Source organism: Pelodiscus sinensis, chromosome 2 (genome assembly GCF_049634645.1).
Source record: "Pelodiscus sinensis isolate JC-2024 chromosome 2, ASM4963464v1, whole genome shotgun sequence".
Lineage (NCBI taxonomy): Eukaryota > Metazoa > Chordata > Testudines > Trionychidae > Pelodiscus > Pelodiscus sinensis.
In genome coordinates, this window is record NC_134712.1 from 108,141,430 (window position 1) to 108,164,373 (window position 22,944).

Sequence of the window (22,944 nt, forward strand, 5' to 3'; positions counted from 1 at the left end):
CAGACAATTATTTTCCTTTTAGAGGCAAACTGCCTTTCCTAAAATCCTGAATTTAAAAGCATTCTGCTCCTCCCCCCCCCTTCTAAATTTAACTGCAGATGCTTAACTTAATAAGGTCTATAGATACAGCAGATCACAGGATGATGTATGTAAGTAATGTGGGATCCTCCAATGACAAGAGCTATCAAAGTGATGAATAATAGCATTTTGCATATAGTCTATAGCACACAATTTCATCCCTAGCATAAAGGCTTGGCTACATTAGGAAGGTTTGATGCTTATAGTTAAAGCAGTAGCTCCTATACCAATGTGGATGCAGTTATCATTATAAAAGCGCTGTAATCATTTATTCTGTTTCAGGAATCAAAATAAGCTACAGTGATACAATGGTGTCCACACTATGGCTTTTACAATAAAATAAAAACAAAAAACCATGGCACTAACCAACATATTTATATCCATCCTTATACATTTTCTAGCACAGACCATGCCTAACTCCACTGCCTTTAGCATTGCTAGATGTGCTAGATGTGCAGGTTATTGGATTACAGCCATGTTGGTCCCAGGATATGAGAGTGACAAGGTGATCAGATGTCCCAGTTTTATAGGGACTGTGCTGATATTTGAGGCTTTGTCTTACATAGGTACCTATTACCCCTTATCCCTGTCGTGATTTTTCATGCGATTTGGTCACCCTATATCTTGTATTGGACCAACGTCTGTTGGTGACAAAGACAATCTTTTGAGCTTCCCACGAAGCTCTTTCAGGCCCGTATAAACTCAAAAGCCTCTCTCTCTCCCAACAGAAGTGGGTGCAAGATATTACCTCCCCCATCTTGTCTCCATTTTAGTGAGGGAAGACCGGGCAGGGATGCCCTGGGTAGACAGATTAGGCTTCCTTTTCCACAGCCTAGCTTTTCACTAAGGGACAAACTATTATCCCAGATCTTTGCTTCCCACACCCCTACCCCGTTCCCCCTGGCCTGGGTGTGCGCCCTTTTCCCAGCTTCCTCACTGGCAGCCTGCTCCCTAGTGATGTGCTAAGATTTCCATTCCCCAGTCTCCGCCTGTTACACTGGCGGAGCCGCGGAGAGGCAGCTTCTCTTTCTCTCTCTCTCCCGCTCCATTTTCACAACTCCCCCTCACCCTCTTTGCTTTCTTTCCCCCTCTCTCGCTTTCTGGACTTGGCTGTATTTGGCGCTGCCGGAAGCTGCGGTGCGTGTCTCTCCGCCGGCCTGACTGACACCCGCTCCCACGGCGGGCAGGGGAAGGGAGGAGGCAGCGGCCACGGCTTTTCCCCGCAGAGAGGCGGCGGGCAGGCGGCTCCCCGGGCCAGGTAAGCGCAGAGCGGCTGGGGCGCGGGCAGGGGCGACCCGCAGCGGGGCGCGGGCGCTGCGCGCAGGCAGCTGTGCCGAGGGGCCCGGCTGTGCCAGGCGGCGGCTGAGGACATCTTCGGGGCGCGGAGGAGCGGGTGTGTGGGGAGGGGGGGTCTCTGTGCCAGGGTGACCCCCGAGCAGTGCTGCCTTGGCGGGCTCCTGAGAGGGCCGGGGCTGCTTGTGCCGCCTCTATCTGGGTCAGCGCGGCACTGGCGCTGCCTCCCCCGCATGCTCTGCTTGGGGCTGTGGCCTGCTGCTGGCCTGGGCCCAGGCTGGCTCTTCAGCTTTCGCCTCGGCCCCAGCTATGCTCCGCGGTGAAGCCGGGCTGAGTGACAGCTGCAGGCAGCCGCCGCCGAGACGCTCTCGCCGCCAAGCAGGGCGTTCACTAGAAACAGCGGCTCCACCTGCATAGCCTCCCGGAGCAGGCGGAGGTGTGTGGCAGCCCCGGAGAGCAGCGCTGCAGGCTTTGGCGGGTTGAGGGTGTAGTTAGTCATAAAGGTTATTGGATCAGAGACCCCACCCTCGCCTCACCACGTTTTCCTATGAGATTATTCTGCTTGTTCCGTTAGGTGTAATGGTGTCAAGCGGTGCCCTACTGATGCGGGCAGGGCACGACTAAGATTGGCTAATTTTGTTCAGTAGCCCGGGCTGTGATGGTGGGTAGGCTCACAATGTGCCAGGGTATTCCTAGAGCCAGAGACGCACATTTTTAGGTGACAAGATTTAGGTTAGTGGTTAGCCTACAGGTATAGCTTCGTGGGAAACAAAGCCTTAAAGAGAGAAATTGCTAAATTGGATATACCATGTAAGGGAGGGCATGTAACAGAGAGACACCACTTACAGGGATGCTACAAAACCGAAGGATAGTGGGGGGGGGGGGAAGGGGGAGAGCAAGAGAGAAGAATCAAAGAACTCAAAGCCTATCCCTTGCATTTTGAAATCATTGTGCATTTTTAAAGGAATACCTTCCACATATTCATTTTGCACCATAGCAGAGTTCATCATGAGTCAACCTGAAAGGCTGTAAAATACATATTATTTGTTTGTGAATGTGAATGTAGAGCCAAATCTTTGGACAGACAAGTACAGCTTATGATTTATATCAAATCAGACTCAAATTTTATCCTTCTTGCATAAAAGACTTTGACTTTCAAAGTTCCATTATCCAAATGTGTTCTACTATTGCAGTGATAGAATATATTTAAAGAAAAAAACATTGATCTAGAGGCAGATATATTAACATTTTTAAAGGACACTACTGTGTTTTGAAAAAAAATGCAGGATATAGATAAAAAATAGTATTTGGTTCACTGGGTCCCATGCTTCATTTTTCTATGAAATCATTATCTGAAACCATTCATATTTCAGGGAGTGAGTGATATTTTTAAAAGTATTTTGTAGATGATGGGGGTGGTTAAAACCTCCACACAACTGCAAGCTGTTAAATATTGTTTCTCAGAGCTGTCCTTATTACATAAGGTATTAATGCATTAGCAAAGGGAATATTTGCACATCCTAATTATTATGCCCCAGGCGTATTGTAGAAGGTTTCTCTTGTTTACAGTCCACAGGACAGTAGTTTGTTAGCTTTTGTTTAACGTTAACTTTAAAACAAAGATTACATAACATTGCAATTCTGTATTTTATTAAAATTCAATGGAGGAAAATAGGGAAAGCTTTTAAACAATGTAATGCTACAAACAGTGCATTTTCTATAAGGAAGCAAAGTGTGTAGAACAAAATGACATTTTAGATATTTGTTATAATGACATGTTACAGGGCCTTGTAAATATTCTGTGATTCAACAACCTTTTCTTCCTCTAGTAAGTGAACACTGCTCAGATCCAGAAGGTGCACAGGCAGAACTCCAAGTGTAATGAATTAAAGATGTTTTCTCAATTAAATAAAAATGAAAAAAGGGTGTGCATTATTTACTACAGTAGGTCTAACAAATCACATGGCTTGGTCATCCATTGTAGACAATGGCAAATACTTCAGTGCAAAAATATTTGGTATATTCAGTCCTACAGCTAATGGGGAATTATCTTGTTATACTAAAATCCTGTTTTAACTGAAGTAAAAACAAAAATATTTAACTATGTTCATATCAAACTTCTACACTCTAAACCATAACTCATTTAAATCTCTCTTGCAAAAACAATAACTTAAATCCTTATAGTGGTCCCAAAAGAACACTACAATTATCCTCAAAAGAGGAATGCAGTGTAGACATACCCTCAGGCTATGTATACACTGGCGCGATCTTGTGCCAGAAATATGCAAATGAGGCTAAGCGTAGAATATCGCCGAGCCTCGTTTGCATATCTAATGAGCTGCCATTTTTGCGGAAGAGGCTCTTCAGCCAGAAGGAGCTGTCTACACTGCCCCTTCTTGCACAAGAAAAACCCTCTTGCACAATGCCGTTACGCTGATTATTTTCAGAAATAACAGCATTGCGCAAGAGGGTTTTTCTTGTGCAAGAAGGGGCAGTGTAGACAGCTCTTTCTGGCGCAAGAGCCTCTTCCGCAAAAATGGCAGCTCATTAGATATGCAAATGAGGCTCGGTGATATTCCACGCTTAGCCTCATTTGCATACTTCTGGCGCAAGATCACGCCAGTGTAGACATAGCCTCACAGTTTAGGAAGAAGAACAGTTCAGCCTTGTAAAGATTTCATGTCCAGAAGAGCAGCCATGTTAGAAAAGGTTAAATGTACAATTGGTCAAATTAAACAAGACCTAATCAGGTCTAATTTGGTCATTCAGGAGTTCATAATTCCAAACATTGAAACTCTGACATGAAATACATTGCCTACATGGGATAAGTCGCCAAGCACAACCTTGTTCAGAAATTTAAAAAGTATATTGAAGAAAAATTGTTGTCCTAGCTTGTCAGTGGTGAAATGAAGATGCTTCAGTTATCAGGAATATGCTCTTTTGCTCTCATAAATGGGTAAGGTTGAGGTTGATCACTAATGAGAGGGAAGATCTCAAAATAGGAACCAAAGTGCTATAAGAAATGTTGTTGGTGATTCAGTAGGTGGCACTCTTCATTCTGTGTCAGAAGCGAATACATGGCCCAGCATAATTCTGGAGGCACTGTGGTATTAGAGCCTTTGTCTTTGTAATGAAACATGAAAAAAAGGGCCTGATTACTTGCAATCAGTAAAAATCACAGTGCTTTTTGCAAGAGAAACAATGGTATTCACCTTGTCTTACAACAGGATATGGCAGTATTCTTCACTTATTCTAAACTCCTGTGAGTTGTGGGACCAATGCTATATTCTACACCAGAAGTGGCTGCATTCCCACATTGAATGAACTTTATAATTAGAGGAAGCATTTCAAACTTAATGTGGTCCAGGAATGATGGATTTTTTAATTATCATATGGCTGAACTGTCCTCATTTTCTTATTGTGCAATTTATAGGATCATTTAGTGTATACATGGTAACTGTTTTCTATTCTCATTTCTCATTCCACAAGTACCTACTCTAGCTCTCACAGGGTATGTCTACACTAGGAAGTTATTTCAAAATAACTCCCCTTATTTCAAATTAATAAGGAAAGCGTCCACACAACAAGCCTGTTATTTTGAAATAACAGGCTTGTTATTTTGAAATAACTTCTGCTTGTGAAGAGGAATAATGCTTATTTTGAAATTGTTATTTTGAAATAGTGTTAGTGTGGACACTCAGCTGCTGTTATTTCAAAATATTGGCCTCCAGAGGCCTCTCACAGCTGCCGGTGTGACCACTCTGGCCACACCCCTGGCAACTCATTAATTTAAGTGAGATTCAGATAATGTTGTTCGTCCTCGTTTTGCGGAAAACTCCTTTCTCCCATCTCTAAGAACTAGAATAGAAGAATGCTGCATGATTCCCTGGTATGTTTCTCTATGGTAGCATGAAATAGAATTTGGGTGTGGTGAGAGGTGGGCAAGAAGAATGGTGTGTTAATATGCCGTAGGCCTCACTTAGAACTTGATCTAAATCTCTTGAAGGGAATTGGAGCCTTTCCACTGACTTTAGTGGGAGTTGAATCAGGCTTTGTGAAGCCACAGCTGGTATAGCCCACAGAGTACAGTATTAATAGTAGTAGGCTGTTGTTTTAAATCTTGAATAATGCTGGTATAATCAGGTTTGAATGGGAGAATGTGATTTGCATTCCTTTATTTAGAAAAGATTACCTATTGGCAGCTATCTTGTCTGAATAAAACAAAACTGTGTGAAGGATGCAGGATTTGGCAGAGAATGGACTTTCTCGAAAGCTAGAGTGTGCTATAGAGAAATGACCAAATTTGCCCAAAGTGGTTGTAAGAGCAACCAAATGATTGCTAATTCTGGAAATTTTGCCTGAAGACTATTGTCTTCTTTCCTGTCAATTTGTTGTTTGGCATACTTCTGTCTGGTCAAATAAGTGAAACACTGAGAGCTTTGCGTTGTGGCGCATACCCTTTTAAACAGTACAAATGCATTTTAAAGTACAACTTAGATTGAACTCTAATTTAGTTAAGGATTTTACTGAATGAAGTCTTATTGAACAAAGTTGCCATACTTCCCCGGCTCCAATATCTGTAGCTGTATGCAGTATATTCTCCAAGTTCAGCACTGCAGTTTGCTTGCATACAGTAATTGGACTTGTGGCATGTAATTAAATGGCTTGCAAGTCTTATAGAATGTTTGATTACTTGAACAGTATTATGCTAATACATGGCAAAGGGGTGCCTAAGAACACAGTATAGCTATTGATGGGAAAGATTCTTAAAATCTTACACTTCACTGGTCACAAAGAGAAGCAAGTAAAACAAGACAAAGATAAGGAGAGAACAGAGCACAGCAACATAAAAGGTAGCATAAATGATGAGGAGGATGAACTAGGAAATGGGTTGCCGTGGTTATTTTAACTCCATGACACTGACAATCCTTGATTGTTACAGTAGATCATTAAATAATGAACTTTTCTTTGTCATCACCACTGATAAAGCATTAACGGTTATTCAACTGTGGATAGGATTTAAAAAAAAACAGAACTTGGTAGTCATGTATAATTAGAGGATCAACTGCTATTTCAAGGGATACTAAATATATATGCACATACTGTAGTCAAAAATGTGAATCAGTGAATATTTCAAAGACCTCAGCATACTCAGTGTGATCATACACAGATTCTTGAATAATTATCCTGGCTTTTGCTATTTCTCTTACCTATACTTATATGAGAATATATTGGGAGATGGTAATAAACTTATATTTCTAATTTTAGTCACCATTTTGCTGTGTGAGATTTTTTTAAATGAAAGATCTCACAATATAAAATATTGTCAAAATATAAAATGCTGCACTCTCCTCTTGAATGTTGTTTTTCTAAAAATTTGGTCTGACAGAAAATCCAAAGGAAAGAGGGGAAAATGAGAGGAAAAACCAAACCCTCGGTAGGGAGGCTCTCCAGTTCTAGTCAATTTGCATACCAACTCTGTGAAGTTAAAGAAAGGAAAAGGCTTGGGAAAAAGTGAAGAAAACAAGGAAAAGTCAGAATTTTCCCTTCTCCATTGAGGTGACATCTGATAAAAAGGCTTTTAAAACACAACACTCTACCTGAGTGTACCTCAGAAAACAAAACAAAATCCTGTTAGGTACCATCTTGTATGCTTAAATTATATTAAAATACCCAGTTTCATTAATAGAAAATCAGTTTCCATCATGATACAGATATTAAAATTCCTTTATACTTTGTACTGTACTAGAACTAATCAAAAGCTTCAAATACTGGCAATTTTTTTCCATTTCAAATTTTAACCAAAAACAAAACAAACAAAAAAACTCCCAAATCTTCCCACTCACATTTTTGTCTTGCTTTTTCCAAGGCTAGTTATTAAAGCTAATCAAAATATTGACACAAAATCAGAATGCCATCAAAAATGCAAAAGTATTGTTTTATTATATTCTAAATTTAGAAGGTTTTTCCAGACAGCTGTCCTATACATTTAGGAGCACACTGTTCCTAAAACAACCTACATCAGAGCTTAAGCAAAATGAGAAGAAAGCTAATCTAAGGCTCAGGTTTAAGTACAAAATCACCCTTTCCCTAAGTAGGGTTTTATTGCAGGGATTCTTGCTTAATCTAAATTGACATACATTTGTCAAGACTCTTAACTACATTCTTTTAATGGAGTTAAAATAAAAACAAAGTACTAACCATACAAGGTAGCACTTCTGTTTCTCTATCATGCCATATGCAGACTTCTGGCAGACATGCTGTTCTTATCTCACTGTCTTTGCAGCTAAACCCCCCTTTTGTCTTCTTCCACTTTCACCCTGTCATGAAGCAAGCTCTTTTCCTTTTCTTTCTCCTACTTCTCTTCTCTCCCACCTCCTTTGAGGTGATGAAATTAAATAGGCTCCTCTACACTTAATTAGTACCATTCCATTCCTCTCCTCTCCCTCCCTCAGGTGGATAAAGATACATTATAACTCAAAGATATCTCATCATGAAATAGGGATTATAAATTTTAATTTTATAGTGTGAGATAATAAATTCATGTAATGTTTAAAAAAAGTTTTGCATAGGTCATGAATTAAGGACCCAATTTTATGGGATTCCAGATGCTTCTGTACAGATTATTTAGGTTAGTCTTTTTTATCTACACAATAGGATTTAGTGCTCAGTCTAGAAGATACCATCAGAGATGCTTAGTTTTGTAGTTCTCAAACTGTGGATTTGTGTCTCCAGAAATAATATGCTTGTTAACAGCAAACATGTTTTGAATAAATAAACAAATAAACAGAGGCAAGAAAAAGAAATAGAGGTGAGAAATAACAGACCTCAACCCTAATTGTTCCTCTGCAAATTTGTGTACAGAGTCAATCCCTTACCACTTTCTAAAAGTGTAAAGTTTCAAAAAAGTGTAATGAGTTGAAGATTGTTGTGGGCAGAATAGATCCGGGCAAGGAGAAGAAATCTGGAGAGAAATGTGAGAAGGAAGGGAGGAACAGTAGAAACAAAAATGAGATTGTTTGAACAGAAGTCTTGAGGTCTTTCTGAGTGTAGTCTTCATTGATTTGAGATCTACCACAACCTCCTCTCACTATAGGGCTGTGTCCAGACTCAGGGTTTTTTTCGGGAAAAGTAGCCTTTTCCCGAAAAAACTTCCCCTGCGTCCAGACTCAAGCCGCGTTCTTTCGAAATTATTTCGAAAGAACGTGGCTTTTCTTTCGATGGCGGTAAACCTCGTTTCACGAGGAAGAAAGCCTTCTTTCGAAAGAAGGCGTTTTTCAATGTAAATAGGGCTTCCTCGAAAGAGAGCATCCAGACTCGCTGGGTGCTCTCTTTCGAAAAAGCGGATTGCTCTTTCGAAAGAACCGCCTGCAGTCTAGACGCGATCTTTCGAAAGATGCTTTCGAAAGAGCCTCTTTCGAAAGAAGCCTGCAGTCTAGACATAGCCTAAGGGAAAATCTAGAGTGGTGGAGGCCATAAAAGAGACCAGGTTTGGGAATATTTTAATGAAGTTCCTCTACCTTTGGGTAAGATAGAGACGTGTAAAATGCAAACAGTGCAACAAGCCTGGTTGCCTGAATGAAACAACGTCATGAGAAGAGCTCTTTCTCAGGAGGAAGTTGCATTGAAGATGATGAAAGGAACATGTCTGAACGTGCAGGATCTTGAGTTTGGTAAACTTTTTTTTTATTTTATACATCTTTTTTAATGACTGTCTGTCTTACTTCTGAACTATTCTTGAATTCTCATGTTTGAGCAAAAAATATAGTTGTTACTTTATGGTACAATCATTCTTGATGCAGTTGTGATAAAAAATAAATAGCTGAAATAGGCCGATCTTCCTTGTACAATTTCACCTTTAAAGTAGTACAGAGTGTCAGTGAATACGAGTAATACTAACTGAGCAGTATGGTAATAATTAAATAACTGCATTGACTTATTTTGTTTAAGAGAATCCATCCTCAACATACAGGATTCTGAAGACTATCTAGATCACCATAATTTTCTGTAGTTTCAGAGTTATCTGACAATGGTAGGGTTTCAGTCACATCATGTATGTCACATAGCTACAGTATAGGAACTGTAGCAAAAAGGGAAAAAAACCCTTCCATCATCCAGAAACAACCATAGATGAGCTTATGATAAGAAGCAGCAGATTACAAAAAGATGTAATTGATGAAAAAATTGCCTGGTTTGTTTATGCAGCAAACTCTCCTTTCCGTATGATTGAGAACCCACACTTCATTAACTTGGTTCACTCATTAAAACCAGGATACAGTCCATCCAACAGAGCAAATATCAAAGGCAAATTGCTGGATAACTTATATGAAAGAGAAACCGAGCAGTGTGCAAAAGGTCTAGAGCAGTGGTTCCCAATCTTTTTGATACTGGGGACCAGTAAACCCATTCACAAGCTTTTGGAGGACCGGTAACATTTATTTGCATAGTTGCATATTCATTAAGCAAATGATAAAATGCAAATAATTGTTTCTGGTCCTCCCAAAGCCCCCAGTGCCAACTTTAGCAAAGCTTTTGATATGGTCTCCCACAATATTCCTCTCAGCAAGTTACGCTCACAAATATGATGGAACTCACAACAGGCTGCAACCAAGATTCCCTGTACGCTGCATGGTAGCATGGCCCTGCCCCTGCTTAATGAGCCCCGCCCAGCCAGGGGTTCAGGGCTCTGTGCATGGATGTGTCCCTAGTGGCTGAGAGTGACTCGCTGCTCTTTCCTCAGTGGGGAGCTGCTATTGTAGTTGAGGGTGACATGCCCCTCCCCCAGCTAGGTAGCTCTGTGTGCAGAACCCTGAGCCCCCGGCAGCTTCGAGAGAGCATTGGCTGCAACACAATGGGAATGTTGCATTTGCTGAGGTCTAACCTAGGTATTAGGCTGCAGAACCTTCCCTTTAAATGCTAAAAAGCACATTCTACCACCGTAATGCACTTGTTCAGCCTGTAGTTGAACTGCTCCTTATGGCTTCATGAGCCATGAGAGCAATAGGTCGCCAAAGATGACTATTGGCATTCCCACATCTCCAATTTTAATTTTCTGGCCTGGGAAAAAGTTCCAGCTTGCAGCTTGCCAAAGAGGCAGGAGTTCCTAAAGATGTGCGCATCATGCACCTTTTCCAGCCATCCCACACTGAAACGGCACTTGTGATCCACTAGCCTCTAGTGTACCATTGAGAAGTACCCCATGCAGTTTATGTTATCCTTTGCAAGATGGTTAGGTGCCAGGATGGGAATGTGCATTCCATCTATCACTCCACCACAGTTAGGGAACCCCATTGTGGGGCATCCCTCCACTATGTCCTCTTTATGTCTCAGAATCACTACCCTCCATCGCAGATTAGGATTCTTTGGCTACTTAGAATAATAATAATAGAATTCTAGAACTAGAAGGGACCTCGAGAGGTCATCAAGTCCAGTCCCAAGCACTGTCTAGATCATCCCTGACAGGAGTCTGTCTAACCTGCTCTTAAATATCACCAGTGATGGAGATTCCACAACCTCCCTAGGTAATTTATTGCAGTGTTTAAACCAGCCTGACTGTTAGGAAGCCTAAACCTCCCTTGCTGCAGTTTAAGCCCATTGCTTCTTGTCCTATCCTCAGAGGCCAAGGAGAACAATTTTTCTCCCTCTTTCTTATAACACCCTTTTAGATATTTGAAAACTGCTATCATCTCCCCTTGATCACAACAACCCGCACTGTAGATTTCCCCACTCTGAATTGATTCCCAACTGTGACCGATAACTGTCTGGTGTTGCATGCTTCCATGGAGCAATTGCCATGCGTTTCTCCACAGTCAGAGTGAGTCTCATTCAGGTATTCCTGTACTTTAGAGAGGGGGAAAGCATGTCACAAACTTATGTGAAAGTGGCCTTATGGCTTCATGAAAGTTTTTCAGCCACTGCTGATCGTCCCATACTAGCATAACAATGTGGTCCCATCAGTCTGTGATCATCTGACAGCAGCAGAACTGGTGTTGTGCTGTGTCCAGAAGATCAAATGCCAGCAGCATTTGTAATTCACTCAACGCAGGTGCTTCTCAGAAGGGGATGTTCATGGTCTCCTGAGATTCTTCCTCATTCTGGCAGGCCCTGGATATGCTGTTTGCCATTTGTCTTAAGCAGGGGAGGAGGGAGGAAACCGGTGTATTATGGACTGCTGATTAAATGTACCCAGAACTACCCGCTGTACAGTTCTGGTCTCAGCGTGCACTGGGAGCATAACCCAGAAGGCAAAGGGGCGCAAGCGCTATGGGATAGCTACCCACAGTGCATCGCTCTCAAAGTTGATGTTAGCCATCATAGTAGGAATGAATTGCTTTGAACTATGTCAAATTCTTGCACACCATGAGGACAAGCACCTTTGACTTTGCAAAATTGGATGTTAAAAAGACGATCTTAATACATTCAGCCTTTATTTTGTAGTGTAGAAATGGTCCCAGATTTCTTCTTAGCTGCCAACCTCTTCAGAATCAAACAAACCATCTTTTTAATTTTAAATTGAGTGAATGCGAAAGGGAAATAAACGTGAAACCCTATACAACACTATTTTTAAAGTACTTTTCAGACTAAGAGCACTGCTTCTGTTTAACACTAAAATCTTGGCTCTTCTGATTGTCGTCATATTTTTTTCACATTTTAATTTTTTATGCTACTGTGCTACTTACGCTCATGAACTTAACGCTCATGAGACAAAGCAATATGATTCTCTCCTGTCGGCCATGCGGAATCAGGAGTGGCCTGAGGTGGGCTGCGGCAGCTGGTGCCCCAGGAGGAACGCGCAATTGGCACCCCGCCTGCACGGCCATCAATGGGATGATGTCATCATTGGGCGCCATTGAAGGCAGCGCCCTAGGCGACAGCCGAGTCAGCCTGTAGCCATGGGCTGCCCCCGTGCGGAATGATGGCAGGAGCAGGCCCATTTTTGCTGCTCTTTCTTTGTCTGCTGGATTGGAAGCTATTTGAGATGAAGAGTGTCAAGGGAAGTTCTTCAGCAGTTTTTTTTCTTTCCTAGGTTAAAAGCATAAGTATATTTGTTGGTGGGGTCAGATGGGAGTGGGAAAGGAATGTGATTCTGGTTTAAGGTTGGCCTACAAAATACACTCTGCCCTTTACTCTATAGCTGTGCTAGTCTTCTTGGACTCAGAGAAAAAATGAACGGTGACCCCTATCCAACATCACCCACGTGTACCACCAAAATAAGATATCGCTCTTAGTCAATTATGTAGGCCTGTGATCCCCCTCTTCTTTCTTAGATGCATGAAATAGTTAACAGTATTGGAGTTTAAATCATCATCAGTGGGCATCTTAGTTAACACCATAATGAGCACCTTTCAGAGATATTTTTCCAGGCTCGGGCAGGCTATGCCTTTACTGAAAAGAAAAAAAACAAAAACAAAAAACTGTTTTTTGTGCATGGTTTTTTTTTCTTTTTTCTTTTTATCATCGGATAGTTGTCTTGACTTGGACTATAGGTCAGGGGTGGGGAATAGCCCCCGGCTTGTCTGGATCCAGTCCCCAAGGTTCAAGACCCTTTCTGCATTGGGGAGCCTGTGCTGGCACTCCAGCCTCCCTACCCTTGGCTGCTCCACCACAGGCTGGAGCACACAAAGTCTCCTAGGCTGGGCTCCCCAGGCTCTGGTTTGCGAGGGGAATGTGGGGAGTGTGTTTGTCCTTCTCAGTCAGGCAACACATCAGTGAAGGGTTTTTGTGTGCAGTCCCCGACTGATTTTTCTGTAGGTCAAAGGCCCCCATCCCAAAAAAGGTTCCCCACCCCTGCTGTAGGTGGTCCTTATTTCAGGATAAGTCAACCCAACTTCACTTTAGAGTCTTTTACAACTTGAGTTTTGACTGTAGCACATGAGATTTGTGTAGACTGTGGAAGAAAGAGTCTATAGTTTGTTTAGGGGTTAACAATACTTAGTTTAAGAAACAGTTCTTACATTTTCTCAATCTTGCACATTTTCGAAGGTCTTCTGATACCATCTATCATATTTAAATCAGACAAAGAACCTGATATATTAAAACTAGCAAAAAAAATCTGGAATGTTTATGACCAGGTCACTCACTGAATATGCACATTAAATTTTGAAAAAAAAAACCAATATACACATCTGTTGGAGGCAGGTTGAATTCCACCCTGCACCTAGTACGGTCCACATTCACCCTGGATCTAGTCCAAGCTTACCCGCTTCCAGGTATTTGCCTTTAATTCTATTGTAAACAAGAACAAAATATAAATCTTGGCCAATGCTTTTTCCTGAAAATTACTATTCCTAGGGTTTTTCCGATATAGACTCCCTTGTCTCTGCTTCTAGTCTGCCCCAGTCACGTACAGACCTTATTAAACTCTTAGTTTTGAGCAAAAAGGACCCATCTGGCCTGACAGCCAAGGTGAATCAGCAGAAGAGCTCTGTATCTCTATATAGGAAAATAATACATTGTTACATCTTTGAAAAAAATTAATGTTTAAAATATTTTAATGTATTATTATTAATGATAATAATTTTAATAATAATTATAAAAAACTCTCTTTGCATATTGGGATACCTTATAATAGTACTTTAGACACTTTCCCCACATTTTGGGACTGGTAGTAGTACAATAGTGTTTGTTTTGGCTGCCAGTATAGCTTAATAATATGCAGTTTGCTGGATTCTAGTATTATACACTTGGTCTCTCTGAGGGATTAACGCTTTTAGCAATGATGCTTATTAGGAAATAACACATGCATACCCTAGATGTCACTTAGTGGGATAAAATGTTCACAACCTTAAATGGAATATGTGTGCATGGAACCTGTGAAATAAATGATGGGGGAGGGTGCGGGAAGGGGTTTACCATGCTTTGAAACCTAGCTATGTATTTGATTTGTTCACATTGTGTACTTCGGTAAAGAAAAAAAGGCAATGTTAACTGATGAGAGGTCAGATCTTAAAGAAGCAAATAGAAGACCTTCTTGGTTTCTTGAACTGAAGATATGTAATCATTAGTAAAAATAACCAAGACAGAATTTTACCACAGTATATTACAAGGATTGGAAAGATTTAGGAAATCCAAGAGAAGGGTGTATGTTCACAGCTCAGTTTTACTCCAGATTTAACTAATATTCCATATTGTGTCTGTAAATAGCAGACACAAATGATTATAGGCACAACCTTATGCCAACAATTATTTGCAACTATATTTAATTTTCTAGAATATCTAAGTACCTTATCTGCAGCTGCCATCAGGCTGTTCAAGTACCCAAAATTACACTCTGTCATTTGTACTGGTTATTTGGAGATGTAAAATTAGGGACCACTTTTGGAAACCCATCCCTTAAACCATAGCTTAAATGTATGGGAGAGAAGAGAGGAGACTGTTTTTCTAATGTTGTGATGATGCAAGCTAAGTAATTCTTAGGAAGATCAGTAAAACTGTCTTTATCCTAGACATAGATGAAAGTTAAACCCACCAAAAACTATAGAAGAACGATAATGCTGTAAAACCTGTGCTTGTATCAAATATCTAACATTGCTTCTGTCTCTGGTTCAGTTTTTCAGAATGGCGGAAACACAGATGTTGATGGAGAGGCTAGAAAAGGCTGTAATTCGACTTGAAACATTGTTTTCAGCTTCACACAGATCCATTGGAATGGAGTGTGGAGTTGTAAATGGAGTCAATGGAGGTATGAGTGACTTTTTCAATAACAGCAGGCCTTTTTTTGGAATGCCAGATATACAACCTGGATATGGAGCATGTTTTTTGTTCCCAGAGAGAGAACAATCCCAGCCCTTTGAAAGCTGCCTATTATCAGGAATTTTGTTTTTCCTTTTTGTAGATCCATTTGGAAAATGTCAGGAGGCAACCTTAATCTTATTCGTAATCATACAGTAACACACCCTAGAAAATTCAAGATTTGAACTAGTCTTAAATATATAGTCGAGATTTCAAGTTTTATTGTTTTTTCTGTTTTACTGTTTAGATTGTTACAGAGTACTCATGAGTTGAAAATGTCTGCTGAGGCTAATTAGCAGAAGACATGAGTGTCCTTTAAAAGTCAGAACATACATTTTATAGAAGAAATCTACAATTCAAACATTGGATTTATTTTCCGGCTCCTTGGATTTCACTTTGCAGAAACATGGCATTTAATTACTTGATCTTTGTAATCACAGCTGAATTTGCTCATAAGCATTTGCTCACTAATCCCTGCCACCATCAAAGCATTGGCCTTGTTTTATCCTCTGCATCCAGAAGTGCATCTCCAAAGCCCTGGAGTTTGGAACAGTGGAAGGAAGGCTAAGATTACAATCTACCTGCCCTTGTCTGTATCAGGTTGCCAAGCCATCTTAATTTAGACTTTTGATTGTCCTTCAAATTTCCAGGTTAAGCAAAACTGCAGGAGTGAATATTCAAACAAGAACACATGTCCCACACAGAAAGTGGGAAAATAAATAACTGTTAAGAACAATGTCATTTCAAAACATAGGTCCCAATCCTGCAATGAGCTTCATGTGGGAAAGACCCCTGAATTCACAGAAAGTGCAATGCAGGATTGGAGCCACTGTTACTAAGGTCCCTCTTCTCATTATTTTAATTGCAAAACCAGATCTGCCCATGAAATTTGCACAACTCTGTGCCTATGCAGCCAGCTACAGCTGATGGGGATTCGCCACTGGGGAAGAGGCAGCTTTAAAATCTTGTCTGGACTCCACAGGAACCCAACCAGCAAAGCCTGTCTGTGAGAGGTTGTAAATCAACATATCTCCCAGCTGGCCTGGCCCTGCTTATGCTGGAGGCTGCATCAATCAGTTCCAAGTTTCCTGGAGGAGAAGGAGCTACTGGTTGTTTCATGTATGGTACAACTGCCAAAGGCAGTTACCACTGATGGGAGCTCAGAACCTAGGTTGTATTGGCAGAGTGCATAGAGTCCACATCATGTACAGTGTTATGCTCAAAAAATCGGTGAGTTTGAAAAAATCGGTGCTCACTTTGGGCCATTGTTACTTGTGTGAGGTCAGGAGCACAGCTATATGTTATATGGTGGTGAGTCCAAGTCAGGGCAGGTCCACACATTCCAAATAGTCTCTGTGGCTAAAAACAGTGGCCCAAGCTCTTCACTAGAGATGAATTTGGCACAGTAACACTGCACATAGAACAACGAGAAGTCCTGTGGCATCTTATAAACTAACAGATTTATTGGAGCATAAGCTTTCATGAGCAAGACCCACTTCGTCGGATGCATGTAGTGGAAATTCCAGAGGCAGGTATAAATATACAGGCATAAGAAAAGAGTAAGGGTAGAGATAATGAGGTCAATTCAGTCAGGGAGGATGAGGCCCACTTCTAGAAGCTGATGTGGAGGTGTGAAAACCAAGAGAGGAGAGACTGCTTTTGTACTTGACTAGCCATTCACAGTCTTTGTTTAATCCTAAAGTGATAGTATCAAATTTGAAGATTAACTGTAGCTCAGAAGTTTCTCTTTGAAGCCTGTTCTTGAAGTTTTTTTGTTGCAGGATGGCTACTTTTCAAGATTGAAAGAAGCAGATTTAAAAGTAGCCATCCTGCAACAAAAAAACTGGTGTTCACACCTCCACATCAGCTGCTAGAAGAGGGCCTCATCCTCCCTGACTGAATTGACCTCGTTATCTCTAGCCTTACTCTTGATTGGTACTCTTTTCTTATGCCTGTATATGTATACCTGCCTCTGGAATTTCCACTACATGCAGCTGACGAAGTGGGTCCTTGCCCACGAAAGCTTATGCTCCAATAAATCTGTTAGTCTAAAAGGTGCCACAGGACGTCTCGTTGTTCTTGCAGATTCAGACTAACATGGCTACCCCTCCGATACCGCACATAAAGTTCCCCATCTATATTTATTTACAGCCGCTTTACTTGAGAGTGACCATCAAAAATGGAGGCTCTGGCATGTCTCCTAAAAACATGTTTTAAGCCACCTTATAGCTCAGTATCCTGATATAGTCGTAGAGCATTATAGTTGCACCGATCTTATAGGAAGGGTATGTCTTTATTTCTTTTAAAACAGGAACTTGTGTAAAAGAGTATGTTTTCCCATAGTAAGGAACCGGATAATTTATTGTTGCTTACTTCATTGTATATGTGTGATCAGTTAGGCCTGAATGTATATTATATTCCTTCTTAGTTGATTATTACTTTTATCATACATGGCACAGGGGAGGAAAGTACACATTTTGATCCTGAATATCATGGTAGCAGGCTTGCAGGCAAAACATGCAGTTTCTGAATTACAGAGAGGTCCACTCTGAAAACTCTAGCATATGGTCTCAGAAATCAGCAGATTTGTTTCCTAAAAATAGGTGGAGCTGTGGTCTGGGTTTTTACTGTGTTAGTACAGATGATGGGCTACTGTTTGAGTCTCTCTGCTCCAAAATAAAAGATTAAAATGAGTGTCTTGGACACTGGCATGAATTTTTGCAGTGAATATTTATGGGCTTTGGAAAACATTTTTTCTCTGCCATAAAAACCTTTGTGCAGTAAGTTCAAGAGACTTATACATAAACATTTCAAATGGACGAAAGCCCAGAAATTTCGTAAAATAAAAGGTGAGAGAAAAGTAAGCGACATAAGGAGAACAGGACAACCTAGGCATCCCATCAGGCAGTTTAAGCACAATGTGCTAAATCCAGGCAATTCCGAGTCTGTATTGTCAAAGCTAGTGTTTTCTATCAAAGAGCCAACATGTTGTTACTGCAGAAAGAGCTTTCAGAGTTATTAATCATAGTTCTGCAGTGCAATCTGGCTAAGAACATTGAGCAAAGTCTGCTGTCCTTTCAGAATACACTTCAAGTTTTACCAAGTAGAGGTAAGCTCAGGAGAAAGGGAGGAAAGAATTTTGACTTGTGTGCCTTAAATTTACACATGTGTTGGATCAGGGACCAAGGGTATGTCTACACTATCCCCCTAGTTCGAACTAGGGGGTAATGTATGCATACCGAACTTGCTAATGAAGCCCGGGATTTGAATTTCCCGGACTTCATTAGCATAAAGCCGGCGCCGCCATTTTTAAAAGCCGGCTAGTGCGAACCCCGTGCCGCGCGGCTACACGCGGCACGGACTAGATAGTTCGGATTGGGCTTCTAATCCGAACTATCTAGTCCGTGCCGCGTGTAGCCGCGCGGCACGGGGTTCGCACTAGCCGGCTTTTAAAAATGGCGGCGCCGGCTTTATGCTAATGAAGCCCGGGAAATTCAAATCCCGGGCTTCATTAGCAAGTTCGGTATGCATACATTACCCCCCTAGTTCGAACTAGGGGGGTAGTGTAGACATACCCATAGAGAGGATATGAGGGTATATCAGGAAGCAAAAAAGGAACCGGAAAACATCCAAGAAAAGCTTGCTTTCTCTGGCATACGTGGTATAGAAGGCTATTCAGAAAGTCGGTTTGGTATAAGAAACTGACTCTTAGCTGAGCTTTCCAGTGGTCCAGACAATCCATGTCCAGTTTAAATGGAATCCACTATATCAGGAGACAGTAATATACTCTAGATGAAAAATCGTGCTTGATATGTTAAAGGTCATATAGTCTTGAGATAAATCATTTAAGAAAGTTAGGGTTGTTTTCCAGTGACTGGATGAGCTTTTATCATAAATAGAATTTTCAGTTTTGCAAGCTCGGACAATGAAACAAGGAGATTCCAATGCTGTGCTTCAGTATGCTAATCAGTAAGGAACTGTTTCCTTATATCATAGAATTGCACTGTTGCCATAGAATTGCACTGAAGCTCCATCTTATCAGAAATTGACTTACTGGTTTTAAATGTCTGCCAAACAGTTTATAAAGCCTCGGGAATGGGTGTATGGAATACACGTAGCAGTGACTCAGTACAGATTATTTTAGGAGAATGACACTTGTTTTTCCTTCCTGCAGCAAAGGACAGTATTATAAATTACTAACTTTATGAACTGGCGGTAATGAAATGCCTTTCTCCCAAAGGTGTAGCGCCGTACATAGAAGCATTTGATAGACTGCTAAATGGGAGTGTGGCTGAGTTTCTCAGGAACAGCAAGATCCTTGAAGGTGATGTAAAGATACATGTGAGTATTTTCCCATTTTTCTCCAATAATTGTGGTTGTCTCAAAATACACAACCCAGCCTTGATTGTGGAAGGCAAGGGAATTCTCATTGCTGTTGTGTTAATTATTATTAATAGTAGTTCCCAGAGACCTCAATCAGACAGAACTGCATTGTGCTAGTAGTTGTATAAACACAATAGATGATAAAGTCCCGGTCCCAAAGACAATCCAACGCACTAGTGCAGAAAAAAACAACAGCCTTACACATATGCTGTAGCATACACAATATGAATAGTCCCATTCTTGCATACAGTTCACGAAAAGCATGAATGTTTGCAGGATTGGGGCCTAATTAAAGACAAAGGGCAACAAGTAACAGTAAAATCATATGAGTACAGAGGGTCCTAAATGTGCACAATTCGGTTCCAAATCTTAAGTTTTTGAGGTTTATATTTTTTTAAATTTTTAATTCTCATCTACTTTTTTTATTTTCAGGACTTTTACCTATTTTGTTTTAAATTATTAATCTGTGTTTAATCTTCCCATATTTTAAAATCTATGCCTGTTTGTTTTTTCTTTCGCAATAATTTTTGTAAGAAGGAAGTTTTATAAAGGTGAAGTTAGTTTTCATTGAATGTGATCGTTTTACACCTTTCTTTTGTAATTTGGTTTTCATTTATTTTTGTAAACTGTCTTTTCTAAAATTCAATGACGGTATACTCCTTTTTATCGGAACCCTATAATCTAACCTCTGCATTATCTTAATTCCTTCTGGTCCCTCAACAAGAAATACATGCTACAGCCTCTCGTGCTGGGGAACAAAGAAGGGATTCAGATAATGAGGAGGTTCAGATAACAGTGCAGAGACCCCAGGCCACAAATGTGAGGAGGAGGAGTCCCCAGACACAGGGAGGCCACCCTGCTGCAGAATGAGAGTGAATAAAGCCCTCTGCAGCCCTGCTTTAATGGAAGTGAGTGAGCAGGGCTGTGACAGCAGGGTTGCAGAGGGTTCCCTGTGCTGCCACAGGGCCAGTGACTGTCAACCCCTGCAGATAAAATCTGTGTCCCCTGTGCTGTTCGGTTAATCAGGAGTATATTGTATTTTCTGTGGCAGTGGGACAAAGGATGGACTCATCTGATCAAAACTTGCAACATATCATAAAGCAGCTCTGAGCAAAATACGGCCCGCAAGCTGCATCCGGCCCGCCAAGCCACCACATCTGATTCACAGAAGCAGCAGACAGCCCCAGGCAGGCTCCCCTGCTTGCCCCACGCACCGTGTAGAAACGTGGTTGCTGGGCTCCTTTTCTGTTTCAGAAGTGGAGGGGAGGTATTATGTTTCAGGAGCCGCCCCCAGCACATTCCCATTAGCCGGTTTCTGGCTAGCCACCAGCCAGTGGGAGCTGCTTGTTTGAATAACAGGTGGCCAAGAAGCACCACTCCCCCTCTCCTTGGCTCAGTTATTCACTGAAGCACATGGCCAGGCAAGCAAGCAGGCTAGCTGGCTGGGAAATGTTTTAAGCTCAGCAAGCCTTAGCTCTGCAGACAGGCTGGCTAGTTTGTCTGCTGGCTGGTAAGTCTCCTGGCCACAGCCTGCCTTTGGCTCCCCAGCCCTGAGCTGCCCCAACTCTCAGCTCCCCCAACACAACATACCCAAACCGTCAGTCCCCCTCATGCACCCATACCCCATCCCAGCTCTGGCACCCCAGTCTCCTGCCCCAGATCACAATTCCCTTCTATCCTAGGTCACATCCCAAACCCCTGCACTCCAGTCCCCTGCCATTGGCCACAACCACCTCCTTCAACCAAACTCCCTCCCAGACTCCAGTCTCCCTCCTGCACCCCAGTCCCTTACTCCAAGCTCCCCTCTGCCTCCAGCCTCCATCCCAGACCCCGCATCTCCTCCATTAATATCATAGAAGAGTCGGCCCTTGACTCCTTTCATAAATCTTGGAGTGGCCCTCCATCAAAAATTGTTGCCTGTCATAAAGCAAAGTGCAAGTGGGTGGCTCATCACTGAAAGGTATCTGGTCTGAGTTGAGGGTAAAAGAGTGTCAGGGATTTTCTCTCATCTCAGTAGAGCTGTGTGACCATGCCTTTCCCCATAGGAATTAATCCTTGCTTAATTCATTGCTGCTCCTGCTATTCTACCTCACAAACCCTGCCGCAAGGAAAACATGCAGCCTCCACTGATTTTGGAAAACACTATGAAGAGTCCTGTGGCATCTTAGAGACTAAGGGTATGTCTACACTACAAAGTTAGTTCGAACTAACGGATGTTAGTTCGAACTAACTTTAATAGGTGCTACACTAGCGCTCTGCTAGTTCGAATTTGAATCGAACTAGCGGAGCGCTTAGTTCGAACTAGGTAAACCTCATTTTACGAGGACTAACGCCTAGATCGAACTAGCTAGTTCGAACTAAGGGCTGTGTAGCCCTTTAGTTCGAACTAGTGGGAGGCTAGCCCTCCCCAGGTTTCCCTGGTGGCCACTCTGGCCAACACCAGGGAAACTCTATGCCCCCCTCCCGGCCCCGGACCCCTTAAAGGGGCACGGGCTGGCTACGGTGCCCGTGCCAGGTGCAAGCCTGCCAGCACCCAGCTAGCAGACCCTGCACCTGGCACGGCACAGAGCCACCCACCCGATGCCCCCCAGCCCACCCCCTCTTGCCGGGACCAGGCTGGCGGCTCCCGGGAGCTTCCCCTGGACCGCAAGAGGCGGGCACCTTCCTGGGCTAGTGCGGACATCATGGACCTCGTCCACGATCTCTGCACTATGCACAGGAAAGTGGCCGTCTAGGGCAGGAGAGCTGCCAGCCTGGCCACCCAGGACCAGGTGTGCATGAAAATCAAGGGGGTCCACTGAGACCCCCGACACTGAGCCCTGAGCTTAGAATGGCCGTCCTGGGTCAGACCAAAGGTCCATCTAGCCCAGTAGCCTGTCTGCCGACAGCGGCCAACCCTAGGGACCCTGGAGGGGATGGACCGAAGACAATGACCAAGCCATTTGTCTCGTGCCATCCCTCTCCAGCCTTCCACAAACTTTGGGCAGGGACACCACTCCTACCCTCTGGCTAATAGGACACCATGGACCCAACCTCCATCACTTTATCTCACTTCCCTTTAAACTCTGTTCTAGTTGTAGCCTTCACAGCCTCCTGCAGCAAGGAGTTCCACAGGTTAACTATTTGCTTTGTCAAGAACAACAACTTTCTCTTACTAGTTTGAAGCCTGCTACCCATTCCTTTCCTTTGGTGTCCTCTAGTCCTTCTTTATGGGAACTCAGGAAGAACTTTTCTGAATGCACCCTCTCCACCCAACCCCTGCTTTTAGAGACCTCTATCCTGTCCCCCCTCCGTTTCCTCTTTTCTAAGCTGAACAGTCCCAGTCTCTGTAGCCTTTCTTCATCTGGGACCTGTTCCCAACCCCTGATCATGTTAGTTGCCCTCCCCTCTCCCAGCCTTTCTCTTCCCCTCTCCCACCTCCTTTTCCCAGTCTCCCCCAGTTTTTTTCAATAAAGACAG

The 22,944-nt window shown here is 42.4% G+C and overlaps 1 protein-coding gene across 1 annotated transcript in view; it reads left to right on the forward strand.

The window, feature by feature from the left end:
- Window positions 1-1,035: 1,035 nt before the first annotated feature.
- The window catches only part of CAP2 (cyclase associated actin cytoskeleton regulatory protein 2), a 114,662-nt gene continuing 92,753 nt past the window's right edge, over window positions 1,036-22,944 (forward strand). Inside the window, exons 1-3 of the mRNA XM_075921220.1 lie at window positions 1,036-1,336; window positions 14,920-15,052; window positions 19,343-19,443. Of these exons, the coding sequence (XP_075777335.1) occupies window positions 14,929-15,052; window positions 19,343-19,443 (225 nt within the window). The 5' untranslated portion in view covers window positions 1,036-1,336; window positions 14,920-14,928. The remainder of the gene's footprint in view (window positions 1,337-14,919; window positions 15,053-19,342; window positions 19,444-22,944) is intronic.